Source organism: Lonchura striata, chromosome 18, assembly GCF_050655825.1.
Source record: "Lonchura striata isolate lonStrDom1 chromosome 18, ASM5065582v1, whole genome shotgun sequence".
Classification (NCBI taxonomy): domain Eukaryota; kingdom Metazoa; phylum Chordata; class Aves; order Passeriformes; family Estrildidae; genus Lonchura; species Lonchura striata.
The window spans coordinates 14,899,307-14,918,355 of NC_140720.1; the positions used below are offsets into that span (position 1 = coordinate 14,899,307).

Here is a 19,049-nt window from a genome sequence, read left to right on the forward strand (position 1 = left end):
GCCCCTGTCACTGCTGGGATGGATGAGGACACCCAGAGGGAACTTTTCCTGGGGGAGAAGAGGAGCAACAAAGAGCTGGGAACACATGCCAGAGAAACCCCTCCAGTGGTGGGGAAGAAAATGTGTGCTGAGAGCTGAAGGCTTGAAGGTGAGGAGGGCTGTAAGGGGGGTTATATTTTGGGTTTAGTGGAAGGGGCTGATGATGGTGGGGCAAAGCAACTTGCAGCTGAATCAGAGTCAGAATCAATCAGATTGGAAAAGGCCTCTAAGATCATCGAGTCCAACCCATGACTGAGCAAGCTCGGGGGGAATGTCTTGCAGATGGTCAGATCCTTCAAAGGGGTCCCTCCCTGGCCTCTGATAAAGCTCTCAGAACAGCAGTTAGGGGGTAGGGAATTCTTAGAGAAGCCAGTGGCTGTAATTTTTTAATTAAGTGAAGGCAGACTCCATCCTTTATTTTTGGAGTCTGCCAGCCCACCTTCAGCTTTGCCCTCATTGCTGTGGGAACATCAGGAGCAAGAAATGGGATGGGGGCACAGGTAGGAGGAAAAGGGCTGGGGTTGCCCCTGGAGGGGCAGGACTCAGGCGTTCATAGAATCACAAACGGTTTGGGTTGGAACAGACATCAAAGATCATCCAGTTCCAGCCCCCCCACACCACAGGCAAGGACACCTTCCACTATCCCACGCTGCTGGGATCCCCTTCCAACCCGGCCTCGAGCTATTCCATGCACAGCTTCTCTGAGCAGCCTGTCCCGCCAGCCTCAAACAACCTGTCCTGTGATCCAGTCTAAAGCTGCTCTCCTTACCTTCGAAGCCATTGTCCTTTTTCCTATCGCCACACGGCCAAAGTCCCTCCCCAGCCTGCTCACGGCTGCCCTGGGGGGCCGAAAAGCCGCCAGGAGGGGATCGGGTGATAAGGTGATAAAGAGATTGATAAGGTCATTGATAATGTGATAAGGTGATTGATAAGGGGATAAGGTGATAAGGTTATAAGGTGGTTGATAAGGGGATAAGGAGATTGATAACGTGATTGATAAGGGGATAAGGTGATAAGGTTATAAGGTGATTGATAAGGTGATAAGGAGATTGATAAGGGGATAAGGGGATAAGGTGATAAGATAAGGTGATAGGGTGATACATAAGGTGATAAGGTCATTGATAACGTGATTGATAAGGGGATAAGGTGATAAGGGGATAGGGTGATAGGTGATAAAGAGATTGATAAGGTGATTGATAAGGTGATAAGGTGATTGATAAGGGGATAAGGTGATTGATAAGGTGAGAAGGTGATAGGGCGATAAGGTGATAAGGTCATTGAGAAGGTGATAAGGTCATTGATAAGGTGATTGATAAGTTGATAAGGTCATTGATAAGGCGATAAGGTGATAAGGCCATAGATAAGGTGATAAGGTCATTGATAAGGTGATAAGGTGATTGATAAGGGGATAAGGTGATTGATAAGGGGATAAGGTGATAAGGGGATAGGGTGATAGGTGATAAAGAGATTGATAAGGTGATTGATAAGGTGATAAGGTGATTGATAAGGGGATAAGGTGATTGATAAGGTGAGAAGGTGATAGGGCGATAAGGTGATAAGGTCATTGAGAAGGTGATAAGGTCATTGATAAGGTGATTGGTAAGGGGATAGATAAGGTGATAAACTGATTGATAAGGGGATAAGGTGATTGATAAGGGGATAAGATGGTAAGGTGATTGATAAGGTGATAGATAAGGTGATAAGGTGATTGATAAGGGGATAAAGTGATTGACAAGGTGATAAGGTGATTGACAAGGTGATAAGGCGATTGATAAGGGGATAAAGTGGTTACAAGGTGATTGATAAGGGGATAAGGTGATTGATGAGGTGATTAGGGGATAAGGTGATTGATAAGGTGATTGATAAGGGGGTGATAAGGTGATTGATAAGGGGATAAGGTGATTGATAAGGGGATAAGGTGGTAAGGTGATTGATAAGGGGATAAGGTGGTAAGGTGATTGATAAGGTGATAGATAAGGTGATAAGGTGATTGATAAGGGGATAAAGCGATTGACAAGGTGATAAGGTGATTGATAAGGTGATAAGGTGATTGATAAGGGGATAAGGTGGTAAGGTGATTGATAAGGTGATAAGGAGATTGATAAGGTGATAAGGCGATTGATAAGGGGATAAAGGGGTTACAAGGTGATTGCTAAGGTGATAAGGTGATAAGGCGATCGATACGGTGACCCCGGATCCCCCGACCGCCCCGGGCTGGGCGGGGCCCCGCGGGCACCGCCCCCGTCGCCATGGCAACGCGCGGGCCAATGGCGAGCCCGGAGGATGTTGACGGGGCGGGGCGTTGCCGTGGCGACGCGCGACGCCTCCCGGAGCCGCTACTTAACCCGGCGGGGCGGCCGCGGCTCCCGGCGGCTCGGCGGGCACGGCCCGGCCCGGCCCCACACCCACCGGGGCTCTCTTTCCCCGTTGCTTTTCGTCCTCCCCCCTCCCCTCTTATTTTTTGTAATTTTTTGGTATTTTTTTCCCCGTCCTCTCCAGTTTTTCCAGAAGCTTCTTAGCGTGTCGTGAACTTTGCCTCTCGGGGGACGACAGCGACACCGGGACGGGGTAAGGGGATGCGGCGGGTCTGCGCGGGGGAGCGGCTTTGGTTATGTGTCCTCCCGGCCCAAACGCTCGGGATTTCGGGTTTGCATTCACATCCCCGACACAGGACTCCCCAAAGTCTGAAGCGGGCTCGCTCTGACTGCGGGTGTGCTTGGGGTGGGACCCCCCCAGTTCCCCCAAACCACCCCTGAGTTGTTTCTGGGTAGCACAGGAAGTAAAAGCAGAAATAGCATCAAATTGAGAGAAGTTGGCTGCGAGGGGGGAAATTTCGAAGTATTTTGCCCTGGTGTGGAATGCTGAGAGTTAGTCCTGTGAGTGCTAGGTATTCAGAGATGTGTGTTCCCAAGAAATATCCTGACTTTTTGGGATGGCAGGGCTCGATTTTGGTATTTTGAGGTGTTTTCTGTTGTGTTTTTTTTTTTAAATTCTTTATTCAGCTGAGAGCTTGCTGGGCAGCGGGTTGGTGGGTGACACTGCGGTGTAGGAGTTTGAGGGAATTTCCCCGAGGTTTGAGGGTGCTAAAGCCCCTCGGGGCAGGCATTGCAGGTCCCTTGCAGAGCACACCAGGGATGGGTCTCACCCAGCAATGCCGGGAGCACCCAGAGCTGGCCCTGCCTGGCTGTCAGAGGCTGCACCTTGTGGAACCTCACCCCTGTCCCTGTTGTTATTGCAGGATTTGCCCCATCCCTTCCCTCCCGTTCACGTGCAGCCTGGGAAGCACTGAGGGAGGCATGGCGTGGCCCAGCCGAGCACTGAAAGCCAAGGGCAAACTGGAGGAAGACCTGGATGACAGCCTGCCAGACCTCATGTGGCTGAGGGACTTCACAGTGGCCCAGACTGGCCTGCCTCAGTTATACTCTGGCTCAGACCCCCAGGATTGCTACACCATGAGTGAGAGTCTGTTCAGCCTGGTTGATTTTGAGTCCCCGTGCTCACCCCTGGCTGCTGACCCGGCCTGCAAGGGCACACGCCACACCCCCTGCACGCCCATCTCCTCCTCCACCTCCTCCACCACGCACCACGACCTGGCTGTGCCCCCTCATCTGGCAGGGGACATCGACTACAAGACCAACCCTCATGTCAAGCCACCCTACTCCTACGCCACCCTCATCTGCATGGCCATGGAAGCCAGCAATAAACCCAAAATCACCCTCTCTGCCATCTACAAGTGGATTACTGACAACTTCTGCTACTTCCGACACGCTGATCCCACCTGGCAGGTAGGAGATGTGGAGCCGTGGCCACTCTCCCTGCAGGGCTGAGCAGGGCTTTCCACAACCTCCACTCTGCAAGACGAGATCATGCAGGGGTGCTGGATCCCACTGGGAAAAGAGTGACTCCAGTGGGGAAGGGCTGGAAGGGGAAAGAACTTGGCTGGGCACAAATGCCACGGCCCCGGGGGGGGCAGAGGGAAGGAGCCATTTGGGGGGAGAGCCCAGGACCATTTTGGGAGCAGGGAGGCACTCGTTGGGCTCCTGGCACCTGAGACTCCTCTTGGCTTCAGGGCAAAGGCCTTTTGGTCCCTACATTCCTGGAGTTCTCATGGAGTCCCTCAGGGTTGAGCACACGTGGAGAAGGTGCCAGGTCGAGTGTCCCTGGGTGCTGAAAACCAGGGATGGAGATGCCACTTGTTGGACAAGTCTCCCACTGGGGAGGTTCTGAGCAGAAATGCTGCTGGTTTCTAAGCAGGGCAGAGTACTGGGCTCCTGGCACCAGGGACAAGCCAAGGAGGCTCCATCACTGGGATGAGCTGGTGAGACCTGCAGAGGGAAGCCCAAGAGGGGTTAACTCGAGCTGCTGTCCTCAGCTAGCAGAGCATGTCCCCAGTGGGGAGGTGACAGCCCCCGGGCTCACAAGCTTTGGGGACAGCCCAGGGGCTTTCCCAGCCACCTTGGCTCACTGCCCTCCTCTGTCACACGAGGAGACCTCTGGCACGTGAGATTTTCTGGGATATGGCAGGGCTGGAGGGCCCTGGGGGGCTCATCCCTCCACTGGGGTTATTCCCATCCCAAATCTGCAGCGTGTCGCTAATCCTGATGGCAGTGCCCATCCAAGCAGAGCTGGAGAACCCCACTGCAAAGCTCAGGCATTGCCCACCTTCTCTCCAGGCAGGTGGGTCTCCAGTGGCTCTTGAAGCCCATCATGGGGAAGGAAACATTCCTGGTCCCCCTCCATGGCCATCTTAGTCCCCCTCTTACACTCCTATGAAAGTGATTTGGAAGCAGGAGCTGGGTGCCAACAGGTTGACTTTCTCCTGCACACTTCATGGCTGGGAATTTGCAACATTTTTAATTAAATGTGTTCATTAAAAAAAGAAAGAAGGTTTTCAATCCCTCTCTGCAGAGATGCAGGGGGTATCCTGGACCGTTGCAGGCAGGAATGATAAATATGTTGACTGGCTGAGTAATAATTCAGCCTGGGCTGAGCGAAGTTTGGGAAGGGGAGGAGAGATGGGCAGCAGAGAATTCAGCTTTCAAGCCTCTGATCCTCGTAAAATTTCATTACACAGTAAAATTGGAGTTACCACAGCCTGGATTGTGTGGGGGAATATCTGTGTTCCTGCTTTTTCTTTCTTCTCTTTTCTTTTTTTTAAATCTTTTGTTTCTTTTCACTTTTTTTTTCCCCCTTCCTTTCTCTCTTTTTTTTTTCTTTTCTTTCTTGTCGAGGCTGTGTTCTCATCCCCTATCCCGATTCCCGTACGTGAAGACAGCCTGGAAAGGTCATGCCACCCATAGTCTGGGGGGAGATGGATATATTCCTGTGGGAGCTGAGTGCTTTGGAGAGGAGCCAACAAACCCAAGGAGCTTCAGCCCAGAGGAGGGTTTTGTTGTGTGTGTGTGTGTGTGCATGTTTTTCAACAGCTCTAAGCAATTGAGCCTTGTTTTTCCTATTCGGCACTACGGATTATGGATGAATAAGCATAAAGATATCCAGGCAACATTAAAAAAAAAACCCACCTCTACCATATCCAATCTCTTAGTACAGTCCTGGCTTTGTGGTGTCCAACGCTGGGTTATTTGCCCAATAACTGAATTTCCTTTTCTGATTATTCGCATCACTCCAGGCACATTCAGGGTTTCAGAACAGCTCGACGGGAGCAGAAACTCCTCCTTTTCTTCCCCCATTCCCACCTTTTTTTTTCCCCCTCAGCTTATTTGAGCAGTGGCTGATGAAGATGCAGTGATTTCACACCGAGCTTCCCTGGGCCAGGAGGCACCTCTGGGGACATGCAGGGTGGAACAGCCCACGTGTCTCTCCGTGTTCTCCCATCTGATTTGTGCCAGCCTGCCTGGGGGAAGGCATGGTGCCTATGTTTTATCCTCTCAACACTAACAATAGACAGAGTTGAACTGTGGGATGCCAGCAGGGTCCTGATTGCCATCCCCACACTGCTGCCATGTGTTGTCCCTTGTAAGTGGGCCATGGCCACATGGGTGTAGAGACCCACCTCTTCCTCCATGGCACAAAGGAGGATCCAACCTCCTCCAGCTTAGCTCCATATCTAGAGCAATTCAAACCAGTCTCTCCCAGTGCTCTGCATGATCCAAGGCCCCATGGCCCCGATTTCCAGCCAAGGAGAGCTGCCCAAAAGCTTCCCCTTGGGTGGCAAGTCCTAGCTTGAACCACTTGGCTCCTGCCAAGGAGAGAGGAGATGGGAGGCGGGAAAACTGCTGGAGACACAAGGGGAAAAGTCAGGGGTTTGAGGGACTTTCTGCTGGGTATGTAGCCATGGATGTCTGGATGTTGCCAGTTCTGCTTTGTTTTCTCAAAGGTCCTTGCTGAAAACCTCCACCAGCCTCCCCACACAGGTAGGTCCCACAGCAGACAAGCATTCAGCCTTGGTTTCTTTCTCTTTTGGCTGCAGAACTCCATCCGCCACAACCTCTCCTTGAACAAGTCCTTCATCAAGGTGCCTCGAGAGAAAGACGAGCCAGGGAAAGGTGGATTTTGGAAGCTGGACCCCTACTATGCCAACCGGCTCAAGTACGGGACTTACAAAAAGCGGAGGATGTCTCCGGTGCAGATCCACCCGGCCTTCTCCGGGAGAGTCCAGAAAGAAGCACGGCACGTTGGCAGCCCGGCCTCTTCTTCCTGCAGCTCCAGCAACCTCCTCGAGGCCAACGTGGCATCTCAGCAGCTGCTCAAAGAGTTTGAGGAAAGCACCAGCAGCCAGAGCTGGAACCCCGTGGGTACCAAAGCGGGGCAGAAGCGCCAGCAGCCCTCGCCCCTGCCCACGGCCAAGGCGTCTCGGCTTCCCAGCTCGGCCCTGATGACCCAGGAGGAGCAGACTGAGCTGGGGTCACTGAAAGGTGTCTTTGACTGGGAAACTGTCTTTAACACCAACCTCAACGGAGATTTCTCCACACTGGTGGATATGGAACTCCCACCTCCCGTCAACGCTGTCACGTGCGACCTGGACTGGACAGGACAAGGGCAGCACATGGAGTGTCCCCAGGGGCAGGAGCAAGTCGCCACCGAATCCAACCAGTACAGCCTGGACTTTAATGAAACCCTCATGGCCACGACTTTCTTGGAGCATCCCTGGGATGAAGGGACAAGCGATTACCTCTCCAACTGTGTCAACATTGACCAGGTGTTTGAAGACATCGATGCCTCTTTGCTGGCAGATGTCATCAACCTGAGCAGTCTGGCACGCCTCTTGTAAGGTGTTTGTAGGATGCTCTCCCCAAGCTGGGACTTACAAGGGACAAGATTTCCTAGAGATGCCCACGGTGACTTTTACCAGCTTCATTGTAAGGTTATTCTCAGAAACACCAGGGAAAGAACCTACCACCCCAGGAACTGCCTGCTGTGTCTCCAAAGGACACCTCAGAAGTCTCTAGTTTTTTCAAGAGAAGAAAGTCAACACTACTTATTTTTTTTTACATTTTACTTTAAAAAAAGAAATGTGAATTATGATGGGTTCTTTTCCACCAGGGCTAAAATTACCTGCAAAATCCCATCTAAGACATGAGATTCCTGGTGGCTTAGGATTTGATAGACTCAAGTGCAATTTCCACACCTCTTTGTTTCTCTCCGTCTTTCCTTTTTCTGTCTCAGTGCAGTTGGTAGGTACAGTGTGATAATTAGCTGGTAAGAAAATGCAGGTCCCTTCTGGATTCTCCAAGTTCAACATCTCAGCTGATTTGTGCCTAGGGAAGAAGAAAAGGTTTATAAACTCAGCAAGTGTGCCTCTTTAGATGTTTTTATATAATCTATTATATATTATATATTCAAAGAAATCTATATTTTTTAGCACTAGAATTTCTTAAGGGGGGAGGGGAAGACTGGAAATGCAGTTTGAGAGTTGTTTTATATTTTCACTGTTTAAGGTTTTGTGTTCACTGTTCTGTAAAACAAGATCACACAAGGGAGGACTCAAGCACCAAGTTTTGTGAAGAATCCAGGAACTGACCCCTGGCAGGAGAGGAGCAGCAGGGACTGGGATGCTCCCAAAACCAGCTTTTGTATTTTTTGTACCCAAAACCCTTGCTGCAGTTGCCAAAGGGTCTGGAGCACCATGAACCCTCTCTTTCACCCACTGACATAGCCCCTCTCTGCTTTTTTTGGTCCGAGACTGTTGCTCTTCACTTCTCCAGCTCTTCCATGAGGTTCTGAGTGCAAGGAAAATCCCATGGCTGGCCCTCAGCTGGTGGTGATGGAGCCACTCCACATGGAATGCTCCCAGGTGGGACTGAGAAGGAGAGAAATCCACATCCAGAGCTCAGGCCAAAGACTGTGCATGCAACAGCCTCTGGGGACAGTGGAAATTAATTCCCATCCAGCCAGGAGAGACCTTGGGATCCCCACGAAGAGAAGCTTTGGCCCTTGGCTCGGTGTGCAGCCAGAGCGTGGAGGGGTCAGTGCAAGGTAACTTGGAAATATTTTGGGAGCAGAGCTAAACTCTGCTGAAACTTGACTTGAAGCTCTCAAGAACCAGATTCTTTGCCTCTGCTTTGCTCTAGGCTGTGAGAGGTAGAGCAGCTATTAGGTAGGAGCAAGTAGAAGCTGGAATTTTAGTGGTGTGTCTTAGACTTGGCAAAGGAAATTTAAGATTGTATTTAGATTCTGGTGTGGTTACAAAAGCACTTAGGAGGGGCTTTGGGGTCTGTGTAGTTGTTTGTATTGACAATGTTTCTTTTTACTTGCTGTTTTTCTTCTGTTTTCCTGCTTTGGGGATTATGTTGGAGAACTACAGAATTACTTGTGCAATTTAACGTTTTTTTTCATGCAAAGTTATTTACAAATTTTAAAAAATAATAATAAAGAAAAAAAAATTGAGAAGAAAAACCCCTTTTGCTTCCTTGTTTCCTTTCCCCAGCCCAGCCCTGTTTGTAAACCCAGACCCAAGACACAGGAGCTCTCACCCACTTGCCCAACTGTGCAAATTCCCTGTGGGGAAACTGAGGCACGAGCCAACCTCAGTGAAACAATGGTTACACACCACCTGTGTGACACAAGGTTGGCTGTGCCTGGTGTCCTGAGCCCTGGGAGCTGCTCCAACCCTGGGAATAACCATCCCTGGCCCTGCAGGGAGCTCCTGGGGCTGCCAAGTCCCTCTGCATGTGCTGTGTCTCCACCTGGCCCTGTAGATGCTCCAAGATGCCCAAGTGGCTTCAGGGCCCTTTTGGGTACAAGGTGGGGAGAGGATCTGCACAGAGATCCCCCTCCAGACCCTGCCTGGGGCTGCTCCAGCTTGGTGCTTTGGGTGCATGTCCCAAAACCCAACTCCTGCATGTCCCAACCCTCCTGAGGACACAGCCCCTTTCTCCCCGGGGCACACGAGGAGCTCCCTGTCAGCTCCCCAGTGATCTGCTGCATCCCCTCAGCACCAGGACCTCCAGCAGCCAGTCCCAGAGCTGCTACAGCTGCTCCCAATCCAGCCAATCTCAACCCAAAATAAGGCCTGGGCTCAGGACAGACACCTGCCTTGGTCTGTGTTTTGTGCTGGGAAGGCAGGACGCTGACCTTGGGGAAAGATGGGGTTCCTGGGGGAAGAGCTTTGATGGATCTGAGGGGAGGTGGAATTTAAAGGCAGATCTGGGCTTTCCTTTCAGCTTTGGGATATTTGGGGCCATGAATACCAGAAGGCATTAAGGAATTCCTTGTCCTGGCTTCTCTCTGCTCCTTGTTGGAAGCACTGGAAGAGCTGCTCCCTTCTTCACCCCCCCCAGTACTAGTGGGCACTTCAGGGCTGCAGAAAGCTGGCAGTCCCCCTGCCCCTCAGACCCCTTCTTTAATTTGTTTTGCCAGGCTCAAACACGTAGTACTGTTTTCAAACCCTCTGGAAAAGAGAAGCCTCCAGTCTCCCCACCCTTCCTGGGGACTTAAAAAAACAACCTTGCCAGGAAAAAATATTCCAGCCTGCCAGAGCCAGCCGAGGGGTTTAAAGCGAGAAAGGGTGAATATAAAGGAGGCAGCAGGCGAGGCCTGAAACAACCTCGTTTTGTTCAGCAGCTGAAAGCAACCAAACCGACTTGGACGTGAATTTTCCTTTTTTTTTTTTTCCGTGAGATGGTTTGGAGGGGGTGGTGTTTTTTAGGAGCGGCCAGGAGGTGCAGGAGCTGGGGGTGCTCTGGGTGGTGGCATCGCTTTCCCAGGGGCGCGGGGCACAAAGCGGGGCTGTGCTCGGTGCCAGCAGGGACCGGAGCCCGGTGCCAGCAGGGACCGGAGCCCGGTGCCAGCAGGGAGGTCAGGACCCAGACCTGCCCAGGCTTGCTGGGGCTGTGGCCGGGGCTGCTCCAGCCCCACGGGCTCGCCCGGCACAGGGGCAGTGCCAGGATGGGGACCCGGCGCTGGGAGTGTCCCCCCCTGCTACAAGCAATGAGCACTGCAGAGCTGGATGCGTTTTTTGGGGCATCCACCAGCACCCACCAAAGCGGGTCTGGGAAGAACCCAGCTGCATAAACTCTCTGCAAGCTCAGCTCGCTGTCCTAGTGAGGTCCTTCCCCAGGTGGTTATTAAGCACATGGCAGTGATTCCTTTATTATTTATTTCTGCTATTTCCCCAGCCATCCCCTCATCCATCATCCCTCCCTGATGGGCAAACATTGACACCTCAAACCAATCTCCCGTTCACAGAGGGAGAAAAAAATATACACATAAGCCCTTCTTTTCTCCCCCTTTCTTGCCGTGTCTTTCTTTTCCTTCCATTGAGTGTAGGGCTGGCATAGAGCCATTCTGGCAACAGCCGGCTTTCACTTGCTAATCATCCTAAATATTGAAAATCAACCCTAGAATAAACAGCTCAAAGATTGGGGCCATCTCTGCTCTGTTTGGAAATGCTAATCTCACTGCCTTTTGTTTTCCTTGTGTGGATTTGGTGCCTTGAATTTGAGGAGGTCACAGCTCATGGGTTCTCCCTTCATCCTCAGATTTCTAAAAATTTTTTCCCCTCTCATCATAAAAAAATTCAGCCCATTTTAACATCCTAGGGTGGGATGGATGGTAAGGGGGGAGAAGGGGGAAACAGGATGGAGGAGGGTAGGGAATGGACTCGCCTTGCATAGCAATGAATGAACCTCCAAAGTTTGGGAAAAACCAGGTTCCCAAACTTGCATCCAGGAGTTCACATGGATGTGAAATCCCTGGGGAACCACACTCAAACAGGGAGACAGCAGGTCGCTGGTGGGGATGGGATGAGGATGGCACCGGGGCAGCCTGGCACTCACACACAGCAGGGCTTGGGGACACCTCAGGGACTCCCTGCCCTGTGACGCTGATTTTTTTAGTGTTTTATACCTGATGTGCTGGAGGTGTCACAGCAAGCTCCAGACAGGCTGTGGTGGACTTTGGATGCAAACCCCTCTGTGCAGGGCTGCAGGGTGCTGGGCGAGCTGGCTTTGAGAACAGAGAGGTGGCCAAGCTTTTCCAGCAGTGACCTTGCCCTGCCAGCAGAGCCCTGCGGCGCTCCCACAGCCCGGATCGCACTCAGCACCCTAATGGGGAAACTGAGGCAGGGCTGATGGGGGTCAGAACATGATTCTCTCTCAGGCACGCCTGCACCTATTTCAGTCCTGCCCTTGTGCGGTGCGTGGGTGCTGCACCCCCTGGCAGGGGGGAGCACATCCAGCAGAAGTCCCCTCGGGTGCCCATGTCCCTGTGCGCCCCTGGGAGCCCCGGGATGGGTCAGTGGCCGTTGCCAGCGGCTGTTCCCGGCTGGCACAATGTCCTGGCAGGCCGGGGCTTGCCCTGCGGTGAGGAGGGGGGGAGTGCCAGCCTCCACAATGCAACACCCCCTGCGTAAGAGCCGTCACATGGACACGCTCGGCTGCGCCTTCCTCCTCCTCATCCTCAGCCCCACCGCCCCCTCGATGCGTGCCCGGGTAGGGGGCTGCAGCCCCACGGGGCTCCTGCTCCTGCAGCCCGGCTCACGCCGTGGGAAGGGGTCCCTGTGGGCATGGGGGGACACTCCAACCCCCAGTGGAGGAGCTGAGCTGCCGGAGCCGTGCCAGCATCGTCTCCTGCTCTGGGAAGCCACGTCATGCCAAGGTCGAAACTTGGCCGGTTTGCAAACAAGCACCAGGGCCACGGGGATTTCTTTACAAAGGCTGTTTTTCCAGGTGATTTATTTCCAGGTTTGGAGTATTAGGACCATCCCATGTCTTAAGATTGTGGGGGTTTTTTCACTGCCATCATGACAGGGAGAAAATGGCTTTGGAAATCCAAAGCAAACACACTCCTTTGGTGTCTGACTCCTTGGGAGGGTCTTACATCCCTCAAAAAAGGTGGAATCAGGGGCAGGCTGCGGGCTGTGCACTGCCTGGACACATCTCTCCTATGGGTCCTGCCCTGGGCAGAGCCAAGCATTTGGGGAATGGCCCAGCTTGGAGCAATGAGGGACAAAATATTCAGGGGTTACAGATGGGGCCAGCCAGGATGAGCAACAGCAGGAGTGGATCCTTTGGGATGCTCCTGTCATGTGCACAGCGACCACTGGGCTGGAGGCTGGCACAGGCAGCAGGAGGGCTCAGGCCATTACGAGAGGCGGGTGTTGACCTAGAAATTGCAAAGAATTTGGCCTGGCACCGTGCTGGTGGGCAAAGTGCCAGCCTGGCAGCCGAGGGCAGCGCAGCTCTGCTCCTAAACGGTTGCTTCTTTTCCCCATGCCTGGCTGGGAGACGTGACAGGAGCTGCCCCAGGAGCTCTGGGAGCATTTGGGGCTCGCTGGTGTCTTCACTCCTGCCAGAGGCATCAGGTTTTGCTCCTTTGGGGAGCCCGGTACGGGGTCAGTGCCAATTCTCAGCTGGGATTCAATAGGAGGGAGCAGCCTGGCAAGTGCTGGGGGGAATAATGCTCCATCCTGGCAGCTTTTGGTTACGAGACACATTAACAGGCAGGAATGTGCAAACATCCAAAGGTCGGAGCTGTGCAAGGCGGCTGTGGTGGCTGCAGTCCCTGGGAGTGAAGCAGATAGAGGCAGGACACCCTTGTCCTGCTTCAGGCAGACTGGGATGACCGAGAAGAGTCCCCTCTGCATGGGGCTCATTGGACCTGCACACCTCAGCAGACCCCAGGGCCTCACTGGCAGCTCTTTGCCATCCCTGAGTGAATTCCTGCCGAGGGGACGAGGCCAGCTGCAGCCCTGCATGGCCTCCCCGTTCCTGTTACGTGGGGGATGTGTGCCCAGCACCAACCCGCATGGCAAACACCCCCCTTCCTTCCCCAGCAACGTGGCATAGGAAGAAAATGAGCATCATCCCCCAGGCCGGCCCCCAGCTCACAAAACACGGTGCCCTGGAGCTGCCCTGTCCCCCAGACCAAGGCTCCTGCTATGGGCACACACATCCCACCCATCCCAAACCCTTCTGGGAACCTCCTGCTCCAGGGAGGCTCTGCCATGTGCTGGGTGGCACCTTGCTGGTCCCCAGTGTGTGCCAGCTCCTTGGTGGCCCTAGGAGCTTGCCCAGAGCAGGGGGTGTCTATCCTGCTCCCCTCACTCTGTCAGAGCACTAAGTAAACAGTGACGAGGGGAACCTCGTTAATCCTGGGCTTTCATTTACAAAAAGCCATTTATAGCTGGTTCTGCAGGCAGTTATCAGAGCACGGGGGAGGTTTTCCCAGCAGGACCTTAATTCCCTCTGCAAATAAAGCCAGAGGGAAGGAGAGCACAGCTTGGGTCTGTGATAGTTGAAAGCTTGGAGGGGCTTCTGGGGCCAGCCTTGGAGGGGCTGATTGCCTTGAGCTCCTTCCTGCAAGGAGCAGGGAGGGCTGGTGAGGGATTTCCCTGCTAGGCTCTGTTTCAGCTGTGCCACATCCATCCCTGGAGCAGCAGCACTGGCACGGCCCTGCTCAGGGCCACACAGAAATGGCTGGGAAGCTGCTGAAGCCCAAGTGCCAGCCCTTGTCCTGCATGGACCTGGTTTTCCAGGAGCAGTGCACATGGCAGTGCTCCGGACCCAGGTCAGGATCAAAGCGAAGTCAGAAGGGCTCGGGCATAACCAGGGAGGCAAAGTCCTGTGGTGGATTTGGTTCCTGTCCCATCCCTTCAAGTTCACGGGCACGTAGCAGTCAAGGGAACGTGCCTGGGTGCATCCCATACCCTGCCTGTGCAACTCACTCCCTCCCTCAGGGGCTCCCTGCTTAGAACCCCTCCTGGAAGGGAAAACTGGGGGCTTGTCAGGCAGCTCAGAGCTATTGGTTTTATGTCTTAAGATTAATTTGGCTGAAGATTGGCCACTTTTTCTGTTCAACAGACCTGAGGAGAGACAGAACAGGCTGTGTCTGGGGAGGAGGGAACACCAGTGAGTGTGTACCCAAGTGTTCCTGCAGCCTGGGGCACTGCTGGGTTCCGCTATGGGGAACACAGTCCAGGACAGCCCTGCAGCTCAGAATGGAAGGTTTGTAAATTTATGTTAATCCTGACTCCTCCATACTCTGATCTCTCTCCTCTCCCACATCAAATGCAAAGCCCTCTCTGAGGCTCCTGGTGTTTTGCCCTCACTGCATCCTCGGGCAGCTCCTGTGGCTCGGGAATGCTGCTGCCCTGTTGCATCCCCAGCATCCCCTCCTCGCTGTCCTCTCCTGCAGGAGCAGGATCAACCCTGCCAATGGGAAGCAAGCAGGCATAATTCTTTTTCTTTTTGCAATAAAGTGGTTTATTATTTATAAAATGGAACTATATTTTAATGCAGGAACTGTTCCTGAGATGAGCAGCGCTGAGGCACAATGCAGGGGACAGAAAGTCCCCTTTATCCCCTACTATTAATTGAATTTCTCCAAATCTTGTCAAGATCACGCTTTGCCACCATAAAGGCAATCAGTAGAAATAGGAATTTGGGGGGATATCTGGGTCTATCCAGCAATTCGCTGCCAAGCCCCGAGCAGGCAAAGCAAAACCCCTCTCTGCCTCAGTTTCCCCCCTGCTAATCCAGCTCCATTTTCTTTCCAGTGGCATTTTTGGGTGGCCAACGCCCTGAACACGTTGTCCTCGGAGAGAAGTGACTGTCACGTCCCCGCCAGCAGGTGCCACTTCCTCATGCCTGTGGTGGTGCAAACTCCCGTTGCCGAACAACAGAGCTCCGACCCCGCAGCCTCCAAACCCCGGCGGCGCCGGGCTCCGATCCCAGCCGGAGCCTTGGAATTCGGAGCACTGGAACCAGTTTTGTTTAGCAAATGCACTAAAAGGGACTCGTTAACTCTCTTATTGCCAACCCCCAAGCGAGCACTGCACTGAGGATGCGATCCTTAGTCAGGCACTGCAGTGGTTTTGGTTTGCTAATTTGAGATTTTGTTAGTTTTGAGATTTTTTTTGGCTAATGTAGTGTTGAGTGTGGTGGGTTTAGCGCTGGTTAATCCCTAATGTACTAATTTTCTATTGTGAGGTGGGATTAGGAGAAAAGTAAAGTAGGTTTAAAACTTTAAATGGGTATAAAAAAATGATAGAAACTTATAATATTAAAAAATAAAATATAAAAAATATAATAATATAACAGTATAACATCATAATATAATATAATATAATATAATATAATATAATATAATATAATATAATATAATTAACATAATTTAATAAAATAATATATATAATAAAATATAATAATATATAATATAATAATATGTAATAATATATAATAATAAAACTGAAAGAAAGCATAATAAGAATTAGAACAAAACCTTTAGAGTATTTCTCTTCTCTCAATAACTTTTTTTTTACTGATAATGTAAAGGAATAAAACTTAAAATTTTAGTCAGCTTATTACTTCTAAAATAGTCTTTTTGTAGCTCACTTAGGGAATAAAACTTTACATTTTAGTCAGCTTATTACTTCTAAAACAGTCTTTTTTAAGCTCACTTAGGGAGAGAAACCTTCTTGTTACTGTTATGGAGACTTCTTTAAAAGAAAAAAAAATAGCTTTTTGTGGCTCTCAGTTTCTTTATGACTGGTAGTTCTTTGGAGAAATCTGTAACTGTGAAGTGTTTCTTGTTTTACTACAGGCTTTTCTCACAGCTGGCTGAATTTCCCACCTTTTGTGCCGGTGCTGACAGTGGAAATCCCTTGTCCGGCGGGGGAAGCGGCGGCATTCATTCCCGTGTCCAGCGGCAGGCAGGGCTGGAGCCCGCGGGACGGCGGCGGGAGCGGCGGCGGGAGCGGAGCGGGGACGGGGCGGGAACGGGGCGGGAACGGGGCGGGAAGGGAGCGGGAACGGAGCGGGAACGGAGCGGGAACGGAGCGGGATTGGAGCGGGAACGGAGCGGGATTGGAACGGGAACGGAGCGGGATTGGAACGGGATTGGAACTGGAACGGAGCGGGATTGGAACGGGATTGGAACGGGAACGGAGCGGGATTGGAATGGGAACGGAGCGGGATTGGAGCGGGATTGGAACGGGAACGGAGCGGGATTGGAGCGGGATTGGAACTGGAACGGAGCGGGATTGGAGCGGGAACGGAGCGGGATTGGAGCGGGAACGGAGCGGGATTGGAACGGGAACGGAGCGGGAACGGAGCGGGATTGGAACGGGAACGGAGCGGGATCGGAGCGGGAACGGAGCGGGATTGGAAAGGGAACGGAGCGGGATTGGAACGGGAACGGAGCGGGATTGGAGCGGGAACGGAGCGGGAACGGAGCGGGATTGGTGCGGGATTGGAGCGGGACCGGAGCGGGATTGGAGCGGGATTGGAGGGGGATTGTCCCGGGACCGGAGCGGGATTGGAGCGGGATTGGAGCGGGATTGTCCCGGGAACGGAGCGGGATTGGAGCAGGATTGGAGCGGGATTGGAGCGGGATTGTCCCGGGAACGGAGCGGGATTGGAGCGGGATTGTCCCGGGACCGGAGCGGGATTGGAGCAGGATTGGAGCGGGATTGGAGCGGGATTGGAGCGGGATTGGAGCGGGATTGTCCCGGGAACGGAGCGGGATTGGAGCGGGATTGGAGCGGGATTGGAGCGGGATTGTCCCGGGAACGGAGCGGGATTGGAGCAGGATTGGAGCGGGATTGGAGCGGGATTGTCCCGGGAATGGAGCGGGATTGGAGCAGGATTGGAGCGGGAACGGAGCGGGATTGTCCCGGAGCTGCCGCTCCGCCGGTTGCAGCCCTGCTGGTCCTGCGGGCACTGGCAGCACGGGCGTGTGGTTTGCCCTGTGGTAGAACACGCTCTGATGCCTTGTGAAGAACAGACTAGAATAAATCGGGATTTATTAAGTGGCCTCAATAGATCCACCTCGGGCAGCACAACCCAAAATGGTCACAAATGCACTCTCTCACTTTGATAAATTCTGCTCCATTTGCAGATTGGAGTTTAACTCATGAAGTTCCATCCTTTTGTTTTCTCTCTTCATTCCATCTCTTGGGCCTGAGATTTGGATGATTTGTCCTTGGTCCCCAGCTGGGGAAAGATTTGTTTTGTCTCCCTACTCTGTACAGAAAGCTCACCATCCCCTCATATGAAACCTGCACTTACAAACTAAAGCAGAATAGAACCTTGAAAACCAGAAAAGCTAAAACCTGAGGCATCAGCTCAAACTGCAGCATTTGTACCCTTTCTTTTTCCTTTTACCCAAAATAACCCCTTGGACTCTTTCTGTTTGACCAGCATTATTTTTTTTTCCTGCTGCTTCCTTTTAGATGTGCTGCTGCACCTCACGTTTGCACAGAGTCCAGCAGTTTTTACACAATGCTGTGCATTTATTTCTGTATGTTTATTCACTCCTTAACATCCCACACAGCTGGCACTTGGGGTGGGTGTATCTCTCCGACTTTGCTCTAAGGGACTGTTGCTCCATGAGGGGTGAGGGGTCCTTTTGGGTGGGTTTTCAGGAAAGAAACAGCATTATTGGACAAAACACACACAACTGCTCCCCAGGGGAGGTTCCTTCTGGCTCGGGCTGCCCTTTGAATGAAGGGGTGAATGCTGGCAGAAAGAGCATGGAATTCTGTAAAGAAAGATATGGATCTGCTCTTCTGGGAGAAAGATCTTTCCCAATCACACCAGCCCAGTGTGGGGAAGCACAAAAGGTGCTGGGTGCTGAGCTTGGACAGGGATCTCCTCTCTTATACCCCCAAATCCCCTTTACCAGGTATCCCCACAAAACACAGGCAGGTGTTTGTGGCCACACAGGGGAAAAAACAGAGCCAGAGCTTGGGCACATGCGTGGGCAGCAGGACAGGGTGGGTTGTGAAATCCATTGTTGTATAAAAAAAATCTTCTCTCTGGAGCTCGGGGTGGCCTGACAAGGGGAAGATGGATGGGCACACACCAGTCCCTGCGTGTGGCAGGAGCCTTGGAGCGGGGCAGGGCAGCGGGAGCTGGGGCTGCAGGACCTGCAGGTGCTGGAGAAACACTCCCTGCTCTGGGCTTGGGTAGTTTAGGGACATGCAGAGCCCCCAGGGTGTGACACCCCGGCCATCCCCCCTGTGCTCTCCCGTGGGATAACCTTTCTCCCTAAGGGTGCAGGAGTTCACACTCACATTTTTATAATTTCACCTTCCTGAGCTCAAACCCCTGGCCTCCTCCACATCTGTTGTGCACAAATTCATATTTGTTACCCCCAGTGCAATAAACCAATTATGACACACTCAAGAGAGACGCTGATTATTTATTTCAGAGCTGAAGAAACCTGGGTGCTTGTTGGGACTCCACAAATCAAGCCATTACCACGGTCAAAACTTTTTACTATTTATGCATTTTAGCAAAGGAATTTGTGTTAATTGGCCGCAAGTTACATAGTTCTCCTATTAATGATTGTTATTATTCTATCTTCTGTTGGGAAATTATTCTCTTGTTTGCCACGCTAATTAGTCCATGTGCTCAGTCCTTCTCTTCTTTTGGGTTGGTGGGTTCCTTGGATCTGCCCCTGCTGAAATTACAGTTAGTCAGAGCTGATTTATCCTAATTGCTGAGTTGTTTTATAAGTTCCTTCCTTATCTTGGGGGTTCTGTCAAATGTCCTCATGGCCTGTAAATTCTGCCTTTTTTGTACCCACTATCAGCACATCCTTGTCCC

General features: G+C 52.1%; 2 protein-coding genes across 2 annotated transcripts in view; one reads left to right on the forward strand and one right to left on the reverse strand.

The window, feature by feature from the left end:
- Positions 1-19,049, reverse strand: part of LOC146765845 (uncharacterized) — a 189,074-nt gene that overhangs the window by 41,828 nt on the left and 128,197 nt on the right. The window lies entirely within an intron of this gene.
- On the forward strand, positions 2,466-7,419 carry FOXJ1 (forkhead box J1). The gene is made up of 3 exons (XM_021541644.3): positions 2,466-2,607; positions 3,278-3,824; positions 6,470-7,419. The coding sequence occupies exons 2-3, from the start codon at positions 3,336-3,338 to the stop codon at positions 7,268-7,270; spliced, it is 1,290 nt and encodes a 429-aa protein (XP_021397319.2). The 5' UTR covers positions 2,466-2,607; positions 3,278-3,335; the 3' UTR covers positions 7,271-7,419.

What these genes read in the sequence shown, in the direction of transcription:
- FOXJ1 (XM_021541644.3), top strand. Translation starts at nt 3,336, where the DNA reads ATGGCGTGGCCCAGCCGAGCACTGAAAGCCAAGGGCAAACTGGAGGAA. An exon ending in ACGCTGATCCCACCTGGCAG is followed by an intron (nt 3,825 to 6,469) that starts GTAGGAGATGTG and finishes TTTTGGCTGCAG; the next exon opens with AACTCCATCCGCCACAACCT.